Source organism: Myxocyprinus asiaticus, chromosome 31, assembly GCF_019703515.2.
Source record: "Myxocyprinus asiaticus isolate MX2 ecotype Aquarium Trade chromosome 31, UBuf_Myxa_2, whole genome shotgun sequence".
In the NCBI taxonomy this organism is placed as follows: Eukaryota; Metazoa; Chordata; class Actinopteri; order Cypriniformes; family Catostomidae; genus Myxocyprinus; species Myxocyprinus asiaticus.
The window spans coordinates 26437323-26459188 of NC_059374.1; the positions used below are offsets into that span (position 1 = coordinate 26437323).

A 21866-nucleotide genomic window follows, 5' to 3' on the forward strand; every position below is an offset into this window, starting at 1 on the left:
TTTCATGTTGCTGCCTAGTGGGCCTGAGTCACTGATCATACGCTTGACTGTCTGAGGAAAATGGGCGCTTTTTTCGTTTCTTTTAGTGTTGGTCTGCCTAGCGGCTGGAGTTTGTTTTGTGGAATAACAGTCCTTCGGGACAGTTGTGGATGAATCTGCACGTTCTTGGTGCTTATGCCTCCTATTGGCTGGAGTTTGTTTTGTGGAATATTTCTTGCAGGACATTGGAGTAATTAGGGCACGTGTTGCACTCGTGTAACGACCAAACGGACCGGCTCACTGAACATTTGTTTGACTGCCCGAGGAACTGAGCGGCCCCCTTTTTTTGTGTGCGCGCGTGTGTGCGCGTGCCCCGGTTCTGCTAGAGGCTGGAGTTTATGTGGAGGAACACACCTTCGGGGCAATCTACAAGTTTTTTGTGTTTTTTCTGCTTTTTGGCTGGAGTTTGTTTTATAGAATATTTTCTGTTTGTAATTCTGTCTCTCAAAATTTGTATAGAAGCACCAGACTTGAGCAATCCGATGGCAACGTTATCGCAGGGACTCTCGTAGGCGTACATGGACTTTGAGTTTAGAGGGATGGACTGTTTGTTTGGATTGGGGGGGAAGTTTGGGATTTGATTGTTGCTCTAATGTTGGAATGTAGTTGTTATAATTTTATTTTTATGCAATCTATTTTTTCTAATATGTCAATGTCAAATGTTAATATGAGTGGATTGTCTCTCTCCACGTGGAATGTGAATGGGTTGGGGCACCCCATAAAAAGAAGGAAGGTTATTTCTATTCTTAAACGTAAGAAATATAGTGTTTCTTCAAGAAATGCATCTTTCCTCGCAGGAAGCTGAAAAATTTGGGAAGATATGGGGTGGACATGTTTTCTTTAGTGCTGGCTCAAGTAAGAGCAGGGGAGTCATTACATTGATAAGTAAACATCTACAATTCAAATGTCTCAGTAAAGATAAATTAAGAAGAGTCATTATTGTTTTAGCAGACATTCAGGGGCAAAGTCTTAATTTGGCTAATATTTGTGCACCTAACGTTGATGATCAGGGCTTTTTTGTAGATCTTGAAGGGATGTTGCAAGCCGCTGACACCCCTCATGATATAATATTGGGAGGAGACTTTATTCTTTTGATGGACTCAGTCCTTGATCATAGTGATGCAAAAGTGTGTAAGCCCCCTAGAGCAACAGTGATGCTTCACAGGATGTGTAAAAAATCTTGGTCTTACAGATATTTAGAGACATTTGAACCCATCTGGGAGGGACTATACACTCTACATCAGTCCATAAGATTTATTCTAGAATAGCTTGTTGTTTGAAAGTATGTCTTTTTATTTTTATTTTATTGTTTTATTTATTTATTTATATTCTAATTGTTGGTGACCACTGTAGTGTGTGTTTGTGTCGGGTGGGGGGTGTGGGAAAATGTTCGGGGGGAGGGGTTTAATGTATATAATTGATTCCATATTTTGTTATGTTTGAATGATTTATATATGGAATCAATAAAAACTGTTAATAACAAACAAAAAAAGCATGTGAACATTAGTGAGTGCATGTACATAGATGCTCTTGCACCAATTATGCTTAACCCAACAATGTGTCAGGCCATGTAAATGCCTTAAAAAGTGTTCCTTTATCAGGCAAAGGTCAATGGTTTATCCAAAACCTATTTAGGCTTTTGCCCATAACACCGGTTTTCTCTGCATGTATATGGCATTCTGGCAGCGTTTGCAATGTGCGCATGTCTGTTCACGTTTTGAAATCAAAATGTTTTGAAATGTTTGTTAATTTTGTGGATAATTACTCGACATCTTTCCTGCTTTTAGGTCTGATGCTCTGCTGCAGCCATGTTCAGCAAGAAGAAAAAGCAACGCATCCAGATCTCTGGTCCCTCTAACTTTGAGCATCGTGTCCACACTGATTTTGATGAGCAAGAGCAGAAGTTTGTGGGGCTTCCACGGCAATGGCAGAGCCTCATTGAGGACACGGCCAAGAGGCCCAAACCCTTCATTGATGCCTCAGTCATCACTACTGTAGAGCCACGCAAGGTCAGAAGGAGAAAAACAGTCTGTTTGTCCACCTGGATTCTGATTTAAGCTTATTTTATGTAACATGTTTTTACGTGGAGCTATGGGCTGGTTAGTGTGTGAATGTGAGTTGCAAGAGCAGGTTTTGGATTTACTCTAATTTGGGCTGGGCGATATGACAGTATATATTGTGGTGACGATATTAAGTGTTAATTGATAGAGATTTTGCTATAGCGTGTATATCGCAATATCTAAATATCCATATGTGCAACGTGTGCATATCTATCTGTGGGCAGGGCTTCATGTCAGACTGACGCTGAGTTCTGAATGGCATACTCCCCATACTTCTCTTACTACTTCTGCCATATGTCTATGGCAGAAATAGTAAGAGTAGTTTAGTAGTATGCCATTCCGAACTCTGCCTGAGAGAATCGAAGAGACATGGAAGGGTTTTTCCAGCATTGAAAATTTCAGTGAAATTCAGCAAATTCAAGACATTCATCTTTGTTCGGTTGATAAATATGATTCTCATGTGACACGCACATCTTTGTTTCACGTGAGTGTCGCATGTGCTGTCTTCAAGTCCAGCAGGCTTCCCGATATTTGTGCTCCAGAGACAGGAAAGCAGAGTGGAATCACTCGTGCTACTCAAAATCGCGGCTCAGACCACTTCCCATTTGAATTCTACTGTTATTTTTTTCCTTAGAGTAATATGAAGTCAAACATCTCAAACGACTATACAGCCCAACATTCTAACCCCACTGATGAGGAAAACAGCTACAAAACTTTCATGCGACAAAATAAAGTGTTTTTAAACTAGACATCATCACTCTTACTAAAATTCTGTTCGAATGATGTTAGATATTAGGAAAAAAATTGGCCATGTTTTCCTTCAGATATTCTTTTATTCTCTATAGAGATTACTTGAATCATTAAGCGCTTGATACAGTAAAGGCCCTGATATACTTCCAGAGAAGTTCTTATTCATTTTTCGATCAGGGGTAAAAAGACGTTCTAAACAGCCGAGCAATGGTATGTTTCCGAATATTAAGACACCCGCCACACTGCTGTGGGAGGCATTTAGAGGAGCATTTAAACATGAGGATGCACAGTAAAACCTAAACTAATGTGACATTAAAATGTTATCAATGACTTTATTCCTCATTCTATGAGTAGAATTCACATGAGGTCAGTAAAAGAAGCTGTTTTAACCACTCTATGATGATTTAAAGTAATATATATGCAGTAGAAAATTTCTATTTGTCTTGTTTAGATTCTGAATTCATAGCGCTAGTGCACTAACATGCTGTACATGGCCATAATATGTGCCGGTTACACTCTGTTATTGTAATTTATGATGACTGATACTACCACAAAGATAAGATTATAAAATAGTGCTAATGTTCAGAATAAAGACAAAAGAATGGTGTTGGGGGCATATGTTACTTTGGGCAGATGTGTGAATGGCTTTCGCTGCAGATGGCACATAAGTGGGCACTTGAGTATTTGAGTAGATTTGATTCCTTTTGTAGACGAAGTAAACAAAAAAATCACATGACATGGTCTTGCATGCCTGTGTGATCAATTTGAATACTGACTGAAAACGTAAACAAAGTAGTAGGTGGAGCTTGAAGTCACACCTATAGATGATGTGGACCAATGGCAGCAAGTAGGTGTTCAGCAGCCGGTTAGAAGATTTTCTAAATGTTCGTCCAGGTGAGCTGCTACGCACCACCTAAACGAATGCAAACACGCCTTCTTTTTGGCCAGATTTAGTTCTAAATGACGTCATACCCGTTCGTTCTTCGATTTCGTATGCAGTATATCTGGGCCTTAAGTATTTATTTTCATTGGATATTTTTTTTACTTATGTATTATTTTCTTTGTTGCATTGCTTTGAGATTTTTAGGAAATTTAAATAAAATAATAATAATGTTCAACAACATATCAGACTTAAATGTGGCATAATGTGAAATTTAGCATTAAGGTAAGGCTGATTTAAAACCAAGTTTTTTTTTGTTTTTTTTTACTTCGACTATGCTTGTCAATTTCCAAATAAAATTATATAAGATATTTGTAATGTATTTAATTCACTGACTGCATTACCCAAAAATAGACATTGCAAATAGACAAATCCACACGCGCTATGTCTCCGTGGCAACACGCTCAACAAGCCACGTGATAAGATGCGCGGGTTGACGGTCTCAGATGCGGAGGTAGCTGGGATTTGTCCTCCACCACCCGGACTGAGGCGAATCACTACGTGACCACGAGGACTTAAAAGCACATTGGGAATTGGGCATTCCAAATTGAAAAAAAGACATTGCAATATGGTTATTTAATATATTAACCGATTTTTCCAGAAATGTATATAAAATTATTCATATAGTGAAAGAAGATTTGTCATATCGCCCACCCCTACTCAGAGGTGAATGACTGATAATAATTTGAGCTATTTTATAACATTTTTTTCTGTGCTTTTTGGTGATGTTTACAAGACTGGCTTTAAAGACCCTGTGAAATCAAAATGGAGTTATGTGAATTTTAGTCTGTTTATTTTTAGGTCATCTAGCCTATATGCTAGTGTACTCCTAAAAGTTGACAATTATCTTTAAGCAGATCTAAACACTTTCTCTTTGTTTCGTCTTGCTCTTCTGGAAAAGCATACCAAAAATGTTGATAACTCATCCTGCACTCACAACATATCCAAATTTGTACAATCAGATGCTCTCTAGAATGAGAATGTTCCTCCCTATAATACCTCCTGCTTCTGAGTAGCAATAGCAAGTAGCACATCTTCCATATGTCCCACCCCAACACCTTGTTTCAGTTGGAAATGCATCAGCGCAGAAAAGAAAACTCCACACATCCTGCCTATCCACCCTCAATACCTCACAACCTATGTGTCTGTGGCACAGGCAATCGTACGGGGTCGTAAGATTGGTGACGATGGCTCTCTCACATGGCTACTGGATGAGTTTGAGACCATGTCGGTGATTCGCTCTAACTCCCTACGGCGAGACAGCCCACCACCACAGCCTCGCAGAGATTCTGGATCATTAGGAGGGGGTCAGGAGAACGGAGATCACTCCCACCAGCAATACAGACACCCTGAACGCTATGGAGATAGCAAAGAAAGGTGATTGCGTAGTTGCAAACTGAATGTTCGGTTTCCATAGATTACAATGGTAATATTGACACTATGGTGCTCTGTACTTTTCCTCTTTGTCTGTGTAGGGAGAAACCACGTCAGGAGCATTCAGGTGCTGATCACAGACAGGCCCAGCGCCCGCCCCGCTCATCCAGAGAGGATAGCCGACCTCACCAGCAGCCTCGTGGTCAGGAACCCAGCAGATACAAAGAACCTGATTGGTCAGGAGGGCCAGTACCTCCCCAGTACAGAGAACGAGACCGAGAAAGAGAACCACGTGAATATCATGATCAGGTGGTAAGGAGAGAGGGGGCCAATGATAAGAGGCCCAAATCCAGCTACACGGGGCAGGACAGCAGCCCACAGTCACCCCGTGAGAAGAGACCACTCTCTGGGCCGAATATTCGCACCCCCAACCTACCTGTTACAGAGGGAGTTGTAAAAACTGCACAGCAGACAGGCCGACCTTTCAACACGTACCCACGCTCCGAAAGCGACTCTGGGAGAAACCCCAGTGGTCAGGTACAGAGAAAGATCTAACTAGATATTCTTTGTTTCTAGGATATAAAACTAATTTATAAAGGCACATAGGAGGATGTACATTTTTGTTCATATTCAAGAGAGATTTTTGAGAATATTTGTATTATACAGTGCTCCCACGGTCATGGAAAACCTGGAAATAGGGAATTATTATAATTTTTTTTAATCTTATGGACAGTTATACTCTGCTCTAAATTATTTTGGTTAGATATTGGTTTTGTGTTGAGTAAAATCTGCTCATAAGCAGAGCGACTTGTTTTTTTCTACTCGCGTAAATTTTAATCTATCCGTGTTGTTCTTGCAGGATTTAAAACCAGGCAAATCTGAGCTACCCCACCACAACGGCCCCTCCACTGGGCCAATCCGGGGTGGCAGCAGTGGAGGTAAAACTGTGTCTCAGGGGCAGCACAGAGCAGAGCCCCAGCATCACACCTCCCACCCAGCCTTAGGGCCCGAACCTCCTCGCGGCCAACCAATGCCCCCGGCACCAAAACCATCAGGCCCTGTTGCACCACCCCAGCAAACCCGCTCACCTCAGAGGGAGCCACAGCGGGTTTCCCACGAGCAGTTTCGTGCTGCGCTTCAGATGGTGGTTGACCCTGGGGACCCACGCACTTATCTGGACCACTATATCAAGATCGGTGAAGGTTCCACTGGTATTGTGTGTATCGCCACAGTTAAGACCACAGGCAAGCTGGTGGCTGTGAAGAAGATGGACCTGCGAAAACAGCAGCGACGAGAATTGCTGTTTAACGAGGTGAGCACAAATCACAGGAGATTACTTCATTTTAATTGGCTGTTTAGATGTGGATTCGTGTGCTGTATGCAGCACAGTAATAAGTAAATGGATGATTAATAATATTTCCTAAAATCTAACACTGAAATGCCAATCAACAAAAGAGAAGCAAAGGTTATTTTATTGTGATACACTTTGAGATCCTTTTGCATGTGTGTAGGTGGGACTATAAATGGTGAAGACCATGTGATATAATTTGTATTGCTGATTCGTTTTCCTCAAACTTTTCTTCCTTTAACCACTTAATGACATTTTTAAATAAATAGCATCTGATGGCTTTGTTTCTTGTTTCTAAGGTGGTAATCATGCGGGACTATCATCATGAAAACGTGGTGGAGATGTACAACAGTTACTTGGTTGAAGATGAACTCTGGGTTGTCATGGAGTTCCTTGAGGGCGGAGCTTTGACTGACATTGTTACGCATACCAGGCAAGTATTTCTCAGAAGTGCAATCACAAATTATTTTTCAGCTTTGTTCTCATTTGTTTTCAGATTTATTTATTTTTTAAATCATCACCAAATTTTGTTTTTAATATTCTGTGGGGCTATAATTCTGAAACAAAAATGCTTCGATTTTGATCCCCCTTTGGCTATAATGACAGCATGGACTCCACATGTTGGTGCAAAACCTGATGATCCATGGTATCCCAGCATGATTTTGGAATGTTCTGAAGAGCAGCTTGTATGTTTCAGTTGAAGCAAGAAAATCTGGCATTTTCTACAACATTAACATGAAGTTAACTTAGTCAGTGTCACATATACATTGCATTCAGAGAGTATTCAGACCCCTTAATTGTTTTCATATTTTGTTATGTTGCAGCCTTATGCAAAATTGCTTAAATTATTTTCTTTTTTTCACATCAATCTACACTCTGTACCCCATAATGACAAAGCAAACCATTTTTGATAACTGCAAATTTATTAGAAAGAAAAAATGTCTTTCTACTTTACTTAGTTGAAGTACTCAAGTCTTTTTGGGTATGATGCAACAAGCCTTGTACACCTGGATTTGGGGATATTCTGCCATTCTTCTCTGCAGATCCTCTCAAGCTCTGTCAGGTTGGATGGTGAACAGCCATTTTCAGGTCTCTCCAGAGATGTTCGATTGGGTTCAAGTCCGGGCTCTGGCTGGGCCACTCAAGGACATTCACAGAGTTATCCCTAAGCTACTCTTGCATTGTCTTTGCTATGTGCTTAGGGCCATTGTCCTGTTGGAAGGTGAACCTTCGGCCCAGTCTGTGATCCTGAGTGCTCTGGACCAGGTTTTCATTAAGGATATCTCTGTATTTTGCTACGTTCAGATTTCCGTCAACCCTGACCAGTCCCCCAGTCCCTGCCGCTGAAAAACACCCCCACAGCATGATGCTACCACCATCCTGCTTCACCGTTAAGATGGTATTGCGCAGGTGATGAGTGGTGCCTGGTCATTATGGGGTATGGAGTGTAGATTGATGTGAATAATATTTTTTTTTTTTTTTTTTTAAAGCATTTTAGCATAAGGCTACAACATAATGTGAAAAAAAAAATACTTTTTGTGTCTGAATACTTTCTGAATGCACTGTACTTATTTGATTATTGACTTGGTACATTTTTTTTTTTCTTTTTTTTTCCCTTTTTCTCCCAATTTGGAATGCCCAATTCCCAATGTGCTTTTAAGTCCTCGTGGTCACGTAGTGATTCGCCTCAGTCCAGGTGGTGGAGGACGAATCCCAGTTGCCCCTATGTCCGAGACAGTCAACCCGCGCATCTTATCACGTGGCTTGTTGAGCGCATTGCCACGGAGACAGCGCGTGTGGAGGCTTCGCCATCCACCGCAGCAACCACGCTCAACTCACCACGCGCCCCACCGAGAGCGAACCACATTATAGCGACCACGAGGAGGTTACCCCATGTGACTCTACCCTCCCTAGCAACTGGCCAATTTGGTTGTTTAGGAGACCTGGCTGGAGTCACTCAGCACGCCCTGGGATTCGAACTAGCGAACTCCAGGGGTGGTAGACAGCGTATTTTACCACTGAGCTACCCAGGTCCCCTCGGTACACAATCTTAGATATTTCTTTGTTTTATGTCATAACTAGTGCTGTAAGGTTTTGAAAGTGCTGAAATTTGACTCCTCCTATTTTTCCTGTAAAAATCTATTTATTTCCTTCTATGGAAAGAAAACAAAACAATATGTAACAATATAATGCTTTATTAACATTTTCCAAACAAAGACTTCCATAGTATTAAGAAAGAAATGCACAAAAATAGCACCAATTCAAGTAACAATAAAAGTTTCCCAAAGTCTAAGTGGGAGTTTTACTAATTTAAAGAACTTGTTTCCCCATAGGTTGCATGTTCATTGCAATGCGCAGTAGATCTCTTAAACTCTCATCCTCCACAATATTAATCAGCCAGCAGACTGTGGCTATCCACTTTGCTACAGCAATCGTGCAGTAGCGTTCATGATTCACATCAGCGCATCAACACCATCGTCAAGCGCCACTTTGAACTCCACATTAAAAGCATCTGCAAACAACATTTCATTCTGCATTTTCGTGATGGTTAAGACTAGACGTGTTTCTGTGGTAATTAAATTGTACATTACAGAGGTTGCAAAGTACTTGAAGTACCATCTGGGTTTGCTTTGAACAACAAATAACATTAAGAGTTCCTTTCTCCATTAGACTTTAATCTATTGATGGACTCAGACCTTGATCATAGTGAAGCAAAAGTGTGTAAAGCCCCTTAGAGCAACATTGACGCTTCACAGGATGTGTAAAAATCTTGGTCTTACAGATATTTGGAGACTTTTGAACCCATCTGGTAGGGACTATAAATTTTTTTCATCAGTCCATAAGATTTATTCTAGAATAGATTTTTTTATATAAGTCCCTCATTTCATCTGTTGTTGATTGCTCAATTGGAAACATTTTAGTCTCAGATCACGCCCTGGTGTGTTTAGAGGTGTTGCAACATGGAGAAAAATAAATCATATAGTTGGTGCATTAATGTATCCCTTTTGCAAAATCCTGATTTCCAACAAATGTTAAAGGTCCTCAGTATCCTCTGTGGGCGTGGCTTGGGAGGCACTTAAGGCTGTTCTTGGGGGTCGTATCATACAGTATGCCTCATTCATCAACAAATCCAAAGCACGAGAACTCGTGGAGTTGGAAGGAAATATTAAAAGTGCCGAGGCAGAGCTGAAGTGCCGGATGTCGTCTGATGGCCTCAGAGAATTGACCCGATTGAAATACAGATATAATACTATTTTGTCACAGAAGGTGGAGTTTTGGTTATTCAGGGCAAGACAGTCATACTTTGAGTCGGGGGACAAAGCAGGAAAACCTCTGGCTAGATATATAAAACAGAGGGAGTCTTTTTTGACCATTCCCTCAGTGAAATCTGCTGGTGGTGAAATATTTACCTCGGCCATTGATATTAATAATGCCTTTAAAGAGTTCTATTCTTGATCTTTATAGTTCCAAGTCTTCGTCTATTGATGAAGATATTAGAAACTTTGTGGAACCATTAGAACTCCCTAACTTGACGTCTGAGCAAAATAATTCTCTTGATTCTGAGATAAAAAATTGGAGGAGTTTGACGAGGTAATTAAGGCACTGCCTACTGGCAAATCTCCGGGGCTGATTTTATCTTATGCTACAGAACTGGCTCAACTTTTGTTAGAAGTTTATACTGAAACATTAAGAATGGAAAGCTTCCTCCTATCATAACACAAGCCCGAATCAGTCGTGAGTCTTAAAAAGGACAAAGATCCAAGCGAGTGTGTGGCAGCGGGGTGTGGTTAAGCATCTCCCTGGAGAGAGAGAAAGCGGTAAGGGCGCTTACACCTGAGCTAAATTATGTCTAACACCTGTCTCTAATTTCAGTGAGCACAGGGAAAGCGGCATAAAAGAGCCACACCACCAGTAGACGCGGGGAGAAAGACTGGCGCAAGAAAGGCCACGACGCCACATGATATTGTAGATTTGAAATATTTAAGTGAATGTTTGATTGTAAAGCTGTGGACTGTGAAGATGTAAGCCTTAACGGGCATAATTAAACTCCTACCTGAACCAGGAAATCTTGCTTCTTGACTTCTCCTTTCCACTGAGAAGTGTTACAGAGTGTAAAAGTTACTGTCCAATTTCCCTGATCCAGCTAGATGTAAAAATGTTGTCAAAAATTCTGGCTAACCGATTAAATAAAGTTAGACATCTCTTATACATATCAGGTGGGGTTTATTCAGGACCGCAGCTCTTCTGATAACATCAGGCATTTCATCAATATCATGTGGTCAGTGGCGAATGATCAGTCTCCGGTCACTGCCATCTCACTTGACGCCAAAAAGGCATTTGAAATGGTAGAATGGGATTATCTTTTTGAAATATATGGGTTCGGAAATACTTTTATTGGATGGATTAAGTTACTTTATAGACACCCTGTAATTAATGTAAATTTATTAATTTCAGATTATTTTACTCTGAATAGGGGCACCCGGCAGGGTTGCCCTCTTTCCCCACTATTGTTCTGTCTTGCCCTGGAACCATTAGCAGCCACGATGAGAAAAGGAGGATGATTTTCCAGGGGTGATGGCGGGAGGTGTGGCACATAAGCTTCTGCTTTACGTAGATGATATTTTATTATTCGTCTCTGACCCTACTAGATCTATGCCTTGCCTCCACAGAATTATTAATTCCTTTTCTAAATTTTCAGGATACAGAGTTAATTGGTCTAAATCCGAAGCATTGGCTCTGACAGCGTACTGCCCAGTAACGGCTTTCCAGCCGGGTGTCTTCCAGTGACCCAAACAGGGCATTAAATATTTGGGCTTTTTTTTCCCAGCAAATTTGTGTGATTTAGTCAGAGTTAATTTTGACCCTTAATAAAAAGGTTTTCGAGCGATGTGGGCAGGTGGGCTTCATTACATTTATCTATGATTGGGAAGGTTAATGTTATTAAAATGAATTGTATTCCAAAATTCAACTACCTACTACAGTCTCTCCCCATTTGAAGTTCCCCTCTTTTATTTTAAAGAATTTGATAGTATTGCTAAATCCTTTATCTGGAATAGTAAATGTACTCGGATGCATTTAACAAGTTACACAGGCCAGTTGACAAAGGTGGGTTAGGTCTCCCCAAGATTTTGTTTTACTATTATGCTTTTGGTCTCAGACATTTGGTGCGTTGGTCACTTCCACCTGAAAGAGCTCCTCCCTGGCTCTTCATTGAACAGGAGGTCCTTGCCCCTATCTTGCCATTGCAATGTCTTTCTACCAAGCTGCCCGGAGAAGACACATCCCGTTATCTCACACATGCAGTTAGTGTGAACAAAAGTTTCCCATGTGCTCAATTCGGACATTTACCTGAACGTTGCTGCAAGTATTTGGTTAAACCCTAAATTGTGTATTAACAAGTCCCCTTTTAGCTGGACAGAATGGATTGAGAAGGGATTTGCTATGCTGGGTGACCTGTATGAAAATGGAGCATTGAGATCCTTTGAAAATTTTATACAGCAGTTTGGGATTCCCAGATCTCAATTCTTCAGGTACTTACAGCTGCGCCATCTAATTTCTACCACCTTTGGGTGTAGTACACAGCCCCCTAAAGCTTCACAGGATGTGTAAAAATCTTGGTCTTACAGATATTTGGAGACTTTTGAACCCATCTGGTAGGGACTATACAATTTTTTCATCAGTCCATAAGATTTATTCTAGAATAGATTTTTTTATATAAGTCCCTCATTTCATCTGTTGTTGATTGCTCAATTCCTGGCTAATTTAGAGTCTAGGTGATGGGGTTTTGACATCTCTTAAGAAGTTATGGGAGAGAGACTTTAATTTAGTACTGGAGGATGAAGAATGGGGTAGGATTTAAAAAATTGTCAAGTCTATGTCTTGGGATGCAAGGGTGCGCCTCATTCAATTTAAGATTCTGCATTTTTATTGGACTCCCTCTAGATTGCATAGGCTTGGTCTTAAAGATACACCCACCTGTTGGCGATGCCAGTCAGAGGATGGGGACATAGCCCACGTTTTTTGGTATTGTACTAAGATTCAAGAGTTTTGGTCGAGGGTTCAGAGTTATGTCTGTGAGACCCTGAGCACTCAGATTTCTTTCTGCCCCAGACTTTGTACTTTGGGTGATGGGGCGGGGGTTAACGTAGGGAATCAGCTTTATTGCCAAGTATGCTTACACATACAAGGAATTTGTCTTGGTGACAGGAGCTTCCAGTGTACAACAATACAAAAACAATACAAAAACAGCAGCAAATAATAAAAAACAAAAAATAGTTACACACATACATACATACACATACGTAGTGCGATCTAATACAAATCTGTTATTTGTTATGTACAGTGCAAATACAAATCTGTTTGTACAGTGCAAATGTGTTTTTTTTTTGTTTGTTTTTTTTCTCCAGAGGAATGAAATGGCAGAAGAGGTTGGATGTGTTGGATAAATATAAAAAAAGATGAAACTGTGTATTGCACATAATTATTGTTCAATGGGGCAAATTAACTGTTCATGAGATGGATAGCCTGAGGGAAAAAAACTGTTCCTGTGCCTGACGGTTCTGGTGCTCAGAGCTCTGAAGCATCGGCCAGAAGGCAACAGCTCAAAAAGGTAATGGGCAGGGTGAGTGGGGTCCAGAGTGAAGTTTTCCAGCCTTTTTCTTCACTCTGGAAGTGTATAGTTCTTGAAGGGGGGCAGTGGACAACCAATAATCCTCTCAGCAGTCCGAACTGTCCTTTTGTAGTCTTCTGATGTCCGATTTCGTAGCTGAACCAAACCAGACAGTTATTGAAGTGCAGAGGACAGACTCAATGACTGCTGAGTAGAACTGTGTCAGCAGCGCCTGTGGCAAGTTGAACTTCCTCAGCTGGCGAAGGAAGTACAACCTCTGCTGGGCCTTTTTCACAATGGAGTCAATGTGTGTCTCCCACTTCAGGTCCTGTGAGATGGTAGTGCCCAGGAACCTGAATGACACCACTGCTGCCACAGTGCTGTTTAGAATGATGAGGGGGATCAGTGTTGGGGTGTTCCTCCTAAAGTCCACAATCATCTCCACCATTTTGAGCATGTTCAGCTCAAGGTTGTTTTGACTGCACCAGACAGCCAGCTGTTCAACCTCCCTTCTGTATGCAGGCTCATCGTCATCTCGGATGAGGCCGATGACAGTGGTGTCGTCTGCAAACTTCAGGAGCTTGACAGAGGGGTCCTTGGCGATGTAGTCATTGGTGTAGAGGGAGAAGAGTAGTGGGGAGAGCACACATCCCTGGGGGGCGCCAGTGCTGATTATACAGGTGCTGGAAGTGAGTTTCCCCTGTCTCACAAGCTGCTGCCTGTCCGTCAGAAAGTTGGTAATCCACTGACAGATAGACATGGGAACAGAGAGTTGGTGTAATTTATTCTGGAGTATAGCTGGGATGATGGTGTTGAAAGCCGAACTGAAGTCCACCAAAAGGATCCTTGCATATGTCCCTGGTCTGTCCAGATGTTGCAGGATATGATGCAATCCCATGTTGACTGCATCATCTACAGACCTGTTTGCTCGAAAGGGTCCAGTGATGTTCTTCAGGTGGGCCAAACCAGTCTGTCAAATGATTTCATGACCACAGATGTCAGGGCGACAGGTCTGTAGTCATTAAGTCCTGTGATTTTTGGTTTCTTTGGGACAGGAATAATGATTGATCTATTGAAGATATGTGTGAAGATGGGGGGCCAGCTGGTTAGCACAGGATCGAAGACACGCTGGTGAGACCATCTGGGCCTGAAGCTTTCCTCATCTTTTGTTTCCGAAAGACGCGGCTCACATCATCTTCACAGATCTTAAGTGCAGGTTGAGTAGCAGGAGGGGGGTTGCAGGAGGTGTTGGTGTTTGTGTGAAGTGAAGGTCAGAGTGGGTGTGGGGTGTGAGATTAAGCCTTTCAAATTTGCAGTAGAACACATTCAGGTCGTCAGCCAGTTGTTGGTCCACCAGAGGGTTGGAGGTAATTTGTGAGTTGTTTCATGTCACTCCACACTGATGCAGGGTCGTTAGCTGAAAACTTGTTTTTCAGCTTCTCAGAGTATCTTCTTTTAGCCACTCTGATTTCCTTGTTCAGTGTGTTCCTGGCCTGATTGTACAAGACTTTATCCCCACCCTTGTAAGCATCCTCTTTGGCCTGACGAAGCTGCCGGTGCTCTGCTGTAAACCACGGTTTGTCGTTGTTGATCTTTAAATAAGTCCTAGTAGGAATGCGCATATCCTCACAGAAACTGATAAATGATGTAACAGTATCTGTGAGCTCATCCAGGTCTGTGGCTGCAGCCTCAAAAACACTCCGTGCAATCGAAGCAGGCTTGAAGTTCCCGCTCTGCTTCATTGGTCCATCCCTTTACAGTCCTTACTACTGGCTTGGTTGATTTTAATTTCTGCCTGTAGGTTGGAAGAAGATGAACCAGACAGTGATCAGAGAGTCCCAAAGCTGCTCTAGGGACAGAGCGATATGCATCCTTTATTGTTGTGTAGCAATGATCCAGTATGTTCCTGTCTCTGGTGGGGCATGTAATGTGCTGTTTGTATTTGGGCAGATCACGTGTGAGATTTGCTTTAAAATCCCCAAGAATAATAATAACTGAGTCTGGGTATTGTTGTTCCGTGTCTGTGATTTGATCAGCCAGCTGTTGCAGCGCTGTGTTCACATACGCGTTTGGCGCGATATACACACTCGCCAGAATAAATGAGGAAAACTCCCGCGGCGAGTAGAACAGCTTACAGTTAATAAAGAGCGCTTCCAAATTAGGACAGCACATCCTCTTTAACTTTGTTACATCTGTACACCAACTTTCATTGATGTAAAAGCATGTTCCACCGCCTCTCGTTTTCCCCGTTAACTCCGCGATGCGATCCGCTTTGAACAGCTGAAAGCCCAACAGATGTAATGCACTGTCCGGAATGGCTTCACTCAGCCAGGTTTCTGTGAAGCACAAGGCAGTAGAGGTTGAAAATTCCTTTTTTGTGCGGGTGAGGGGATGTAGTTAGTTCATTTTGTTAGGAAGAGAGTGGAGATTCGCAAGATGAATGCTCGGCAGGGCTGTTAGAAAGCCACGCCGATGGAGTCTGACTAGCGCACTGGCTCGTCTCCCTCGCCTGGGTCTCCTGAACAACAAAGCAGCGCCTTCAACTAAAATGTACAGCAAAATGTCTGAATATTCAAAAACTGGGAAAAGATAGTCTGGTATAAGCTGTTGAATGTTCAGCAGTTCGTCTCTGGTAAAACAGACTGGAAAAAGATTACTAAACACAGGACAAACAAACAAAAACAGCCAAACAAAAGGAGCGCTCCACACCGAGGCGGCCATCCATGGCGCCATCTTGAGAGTGTATGAGAGTGAATACACACATTAAAAACTGGGTCCTTACCAGTGTGATGATCGGCAAGAAAGTGATCCTTGGGGGTTGGAAGTCGGTTGGTGCGCCCTCATTTCATGAGTGGTGGACCGAATTGGGCAGAGTGGCGACCTTTTGAAAAGATGTCGCATAGACGGCTGGGCAGCTTGGGTGCCTTTGACAAGAAGTGAGGCACTTATTTGGACTTCTTAGAGGGTTGCCAGGGAGGAAAGGTGGAGAGGGACAGTTTAAATGGTGTGTATGTAATTGATTGTGTGGAACCCTTTTTCTTTTTTGTTGGGCAATTTTTTATGGTTTTATTTTATTTTTTTATGTCAGTGAGTATTTTCTTTGGACTGTCTGCTTGTATGTGTGTCTGTTCTTATTCTGTGTCTGACCACTGGGATGTGTGTTGGGTGGGGGGAAAGTTGATTCCGTGTTCTGTTTGTGTTGATTTGAGTTTGGAATCAATAAAAATTGTTAATGACAATCGCTGTTTTTTTTGTTTTTGTTTTTTTTTTTTTTTTTTTTTTTGTGTATGCGTCAGTGTAATTATTCTGGGGAGGACACATTGCAAAGTTTCTGCCCTTCTACGACCAGTGTTTATGCTGATTCATGCTTTATTAACAGTAAATGTGTTAATCGCAAATAATAAAAACTAACACGTTAAACATTTTTAAACTAATCGCAAGGGTTAACATTAAGTTTGACAGCTCTAGTCATAATTTTGTTTGACATTTCTCTAAATACTAAAACATTAATTCCAGCTTTACATCTCATCCCAGATTTTTAATATGGACAGGACTGTTTATTTACACTGTATTTAAAGGCATTATTAACCCAACCACGTGTTAAGGTGTAACCCAACCACCTGTTACTGTTACTGCAATAGTGCATCACCACTAGATGGCAGGGTATCATAGCAGTCCACCTGTCGTTCAGTCTGCATTTTCGCATTTTTAGGTAGAGTTTCAAGGATTTCATTTTGAGTTATGTTGTTTGCAGGATGAATGAGGAGCAAATCGCCACCGTGTGTCTGTCTGTTTTGAAGGCACTCTCTGTTCTTCACTCCCAGGGGGTCATTCACAGAGACATTAAAAGTGATTCTATTCTTCTCACACATGATGGCAGGGTAAGTCCCTCACCTCTCTTCAAGGACAAGTTTAATTTTATTATGTCAGGTGATGCCCAGTCCTTTAGTCCTGTCTGCCATAGGATAAAATAGATTAAGTCTTAAATACGTATGTCACGATAACTACTGTTGTTGGACGATATATTGTCCCAGAAATAATTGCGATAAACTATATTATTGTCATTTTAAGACCATTTTATGCCACTTGTATAATGAATAAATATATAAGAATAATAATGCAAGTACACCCTTTCAAAGAGCAATGAACTTTTTATTCTTTTTAATTTTTTCTCCCCAATTTGGAATGCCCAATTCCCAATGCACTCTAAGTCCTCGTGGTGGCGTAGTGACTCGCCTCAATTCGGGTGGCGGAGAACGAATCTTAGTTGCCTCCGAGGCCGTCAACCTGCGAATCTTATCACGTGGCTTGTTGAGCGCGTTACCGCGGAGATACTGCATGTGTGGAGGCTTTACGCCATCCACCGCGGCATCCATGCACAACTCGCCACGCACCCCACCGAGAGCGAACCACATTATAGCGACCACGAGGAGGTTACCCCATGTGACACTACCCTCCCTAGCAACTGGGCCAATTTGGTTGTTTAGGAGACCTGGCTGGAGTCACTCAGCACACCCTGGGATTCGAACTCGTGAACTCCAGGGGTGGTAGTCAGCGTCTTTACTCCCTGGCAACACGCTCAACAAGCTACGTGATAAGATGCGTGGGTTGGCGGTCTCAGACGCGGAGGCAGCTGGGATTCGTCCACCGCCACCCGGATTGAGGCGAATCACTACGCGACCATGGGGACTTAAAAAGCACATTGGGAATTGGGCATTCCAAATTGGGTGAAGCAAAAAAAAAAAAAAAAAAAAATATTGAAGATTTATCAACATACGAAAATTAATCAACAACCCCACACCTTTTACACTTAACATGTCCTCTTTAGAAACATGTCTTGCATCCCTAAAAAAAACAGACATTTGGCATGTCTCAGCAGGATATAAATTGTCAGATGGAACAATCCACCAAAAAAATCATAATATTCATGACATAATAATTTATAGTATTTGTTAAAATTACTTTTACCTCAACAAATATTTTTATTGAAATAATAAAATATATATATAAAAAAAAAAATCAGGTGTAAGGAAAATATGATACTACTTTTTACTTGATGGTTGTTCGACCTGACATTTTAGTTATTAAATAAAAAAATTGGATCTGTTCTAAATGTTTGGTTCATTCAAAACCACATGAAACAAACAGAAATATAGTATTGCATTACAGTTCTAAGATAATTTTTTTCTTTTATTTTTTTTAGAATGGAAAATCTACATTTTCATTATGGAGAACCTTATTTTTGACTGACCCATATATTTTAAAGACAGATAATATATTTTCATTTTATGTATATTGTTAATATTATAGTGTTTATATTACCATTTTATTTTTGTTTCTTTATTATTACATATTAAAATTGACTGATTCACTTGGTTGAGAATACCTGTATAGGTCAGAGAGAGCTCCAGAGAGATGAAGATGAGATTACACAAAGCATTTTTGCTATTTCTGCAGTTCTTGTCAAAGGTGTTGTATTATGACTTATGACAGAGGCTGCAAACCTGGATCTCTCCGACATTACACGCTTGCAACGTTGACAGCTTTGTTGTTTATAAATAGGTGCGATAGTTTTATCGCTTTGCTCTCTTAACACAGGCGCAGTACAATGACACACACATGCCGGAAAAAATGCGTCCACTTCGCACGCTCACACCAAATTCAAAAAGTGCTGCTGCACGAGAGAGGGATTCATATTCTGGATTCGCGCAGATTCTGGAATTAATACAAAGACAATACTCAGAATCCCGCACAGAATTTCAGACACAGTAGGTTGTTTTCAACAGTTCAACCCGGTTGCTAGGGTCACATGGGTTAAACTCCTCGTGGTTGCTATAATGTGGTTCGTTCTTGGTGGGGCGCGTGGTGAGTTGAGCGTGGTTGCCGCAGTGGATGGCGTGAAGCCTCCACACGCTATGTCTCCGTGGCAACGCGCTCAACAAGCCACGTGGTAAGATGCGCGGGTTGACTGTCTCGGACGCGGAGGCAACTGGGATTCGTCCTCCGCCATCCGGACTGAGGCGAATCACTACGCGACCACGAGGACTTAAAAGCACATTGGGAATTTGGCATTCCAAAAATCTAAAAAATCAGGCAACTTGTCCGGCCGGACAAGTAAAATTCACTTTGATTTGCCTTTGCAAAAATCCACTTGTCCCGGACAAGCATTAATGTCGAGCCCTGAGTTGTATTGCCACTTTGTTTTCACTGTTTTTAAACAAAGTCAACATACTGGCTCGTTCACGTTAATGGGCTCTCCTCTCTCATTCGGTTTAAAGTCAAAATGTTCCCACACCGGAGCTCTGGAATTCGGCTTTGAAACCAAGTCCATTTGTTGCTGTCCGCTGTGTGTGTGTGTGTGTGTGTGTGTGTGTGTGTGTGTGTGTGTGGAGGAGCTGCCTGAGCCCCGCCTCCGACACAGAGAGCAGATGAGAGGACAGAAGCAGCGTGACTGGCTAAAATGTTGGTGACCTTCATTCTTTTGTAAACAGACACGCGTGTAAACACAATGGGCAATATCGAGGCCAGCAAAAATTATCGAGGTCATGTCCATATATCGTGCGATAAGTCGATAATGTAATTATCATGACAGGCCTAGTCTTAAAAGGATATTTGTCCAAAAAATTAAAATAAAATAAAATTCTGTCATTTACTCACTCTTATGTTCCATACCCATATGACTTACTTTCTTGTGTAGGATACAAAAGTATTTGTTAGGACAGAATGTTAGCCTCAGTCACCATTCACTCTCATTGTTTGGAAAAAAGATGAAAGTGAATGGTGAATGGAGTCTTTTCCTTTTGTGTTCCCATGGAAGAAAGTCAGACGGGTTTGTAAAAACATGAGAGCAAGTGAGTGATGACTGAATTTTCAATTTTGGGTGAACTATCCCTTAAAATTAGTTTAGACACATTTTAATTTGTGAGTTTAGAAAACTTCCCCTGCTCTCTTCTATTCTGTTTTTTCCTTAGAACCTATGTGTTGATGTTTAAACAGGTTTTTGGCAGACTTGATCTTTTGTTTGCTTAGACCTGCACTTCCACCAGTTCTTTGAAATGGTCTAAAGGTGTTCTCACGAGATGCATGAGCACTAACTTCAAGTTAGCAGTGAACTAAAGGCAGGAGTGTGGTGGTAAAGTTTTAACCAAGCACTGACCCTCAAGAACATAACAGTCAATCCCTCAAAGCAGCGACATTTACTTGTGATGTACACTGTTCTTTTTCTGTCTGCACAAATTTCTCAATGTGTTAGTAGAAATATCATTTGCTATTCCGGCCAAGATACGAAACCTAGACCTTGTTTTGATGGTGCTGAAATAGACAGTGGTTTGTTAGACAAGGTCTGTGTTTGACTCTGTTTGTGGTTAAAATAGGCGGAAGTTCTTTCAGCCACCCTCAGCTGTTTCTCGGCAGGGTGTGCTGGTCTGTGTATGTGTTTGACCTTACATGTTTCATTTCCTCTTGGCATGTTTCTGACACTGCTTCTCATGCAACATCCCCAGGGCATCGCTTCTTAAATATTCAAACAAGTATTGCAAAATTTCATAGGCTTCATTAAAGCTAAATTGAGCCATAGTTTGTGATGAAAAAGAGATCTCATCAATTTCTCATGCTTTTCTGCTATGAAATTTGATGTCAATGTTTTAGATAGCACCAGCAGATATTTATTACCATATTTATAACATGGTCCCAGTGATCATGGAAATCCTGGAAATATCAAGGAAAATTCATGGCAATTAAAAAAAATCTAGTCAAAGTCATCAAAATACCTGTAGTGATATACACTCACTGAGCACTTTATTAGGAACACTTTGGTCATAATAAAGTGCCTGATGTGGTCTTCTGCTGTTGTAGCCTCAAGGTTCAACGTGTTGTGCATTCATGTCAAATGCTCACTACAATTGTACAGAGGGGTTGTCTGAGTTACCGTAGCCTTTCTGTCATCTTGAACCAGTCTGGCCATTCTCCATTGACCACTCTCATCAACAAGGCTGCTAACTTGATGTTTTTTGTGTTTGGTAAACTAGAGACTGTTGTGTGTGAAAATCCCAGGAGATCAGCAGTTATTGAAATACTCAATCCTGCCCGTCTTGCACCAGCAATCATGCCACGGTCTAAATCACTGAGATCACATGTTTCCCCCACTCTGATGGTTGATGTGAACATATACTGAAGCTCCTGACCCGTATCTGCGTGATTGTATACATTACACTGCTGCCACACGATTGACTGATTAGATAATCGCATGAATAAGTAGGTGTACAGGTGTTCCTAATAAAGTGCTCAGTGAGTGTACATTTTTCGTTGTTATGCGTTGCTGCTCTTAATATTTATTCGGCTAGATTTTACTCATATGCAGAGTAAGCCATAGTGATGTGTGATTTGTGAGCGAATGGTTCTTCTGCATTAATTATTTTCAATGAATTGGGAAAACAGGTTCACAAATCAGTCTAATGATTCAACAAACTGTCTGAATCAAAATGATGAGCAATGATACATTACAGGAAATTCATTATGCTCTTACTGTTAGCAATTAATCAGGATTACCGTAAACGCTCATATAATTGGGCACCATACATTTTATGCAAGTGAATTTTCATTTATTTCTCATTCAAATCAGCATACATCTGTAATATAGGAACATTTCTGGTTTATGTTACATCCACCAAACCTTAAATGTAGCAAGTCAAAATTCCAAGCTTTTAAATGACACATTTTTCAAGTTATAAGCTTGTAATGAATTAG

General features: G+C 41.2%; 1 protein-coding gene across 1 annotated transcript in view; it reads left to right on the forward strand.

Annotated features, from left to right (window-relative positions):
* The window catches only part of pak4 (p21 protein (Cdc42/Rac)-activated kinase 4), a 37352-nt gene that overhangs the window by 11509 nt on the left and 3977 nt on the right, over window positions 1-21866 (forward strand). The window contains exons 2-7 of the mRNA XM_051666165.1: window positions 1827-2048; window positions 4946-5166; window positions 5265-5700; window positions 6023-6475; window positions 6811-6944; window positions 16876-17002. Of these exons, the coding sequence (XP_051522125.1) occupies window positions 1848-2048; window positions 4946-5166; window positions 5265-5700; window positions 6023-6475; window positions 6811-6944; window positions 16876-17002 (1572 nt within the window). The 5' untranslated portion in view covers window positions 1827-1847. The remainder of the gene's footprint in view (window positions 1-1826; window positions 2049-4945; window positions 5167-5264; window positions 5701-6022; window positions 6476-6810; window positions 6945-16875; window positions 17003-21866) is intronic.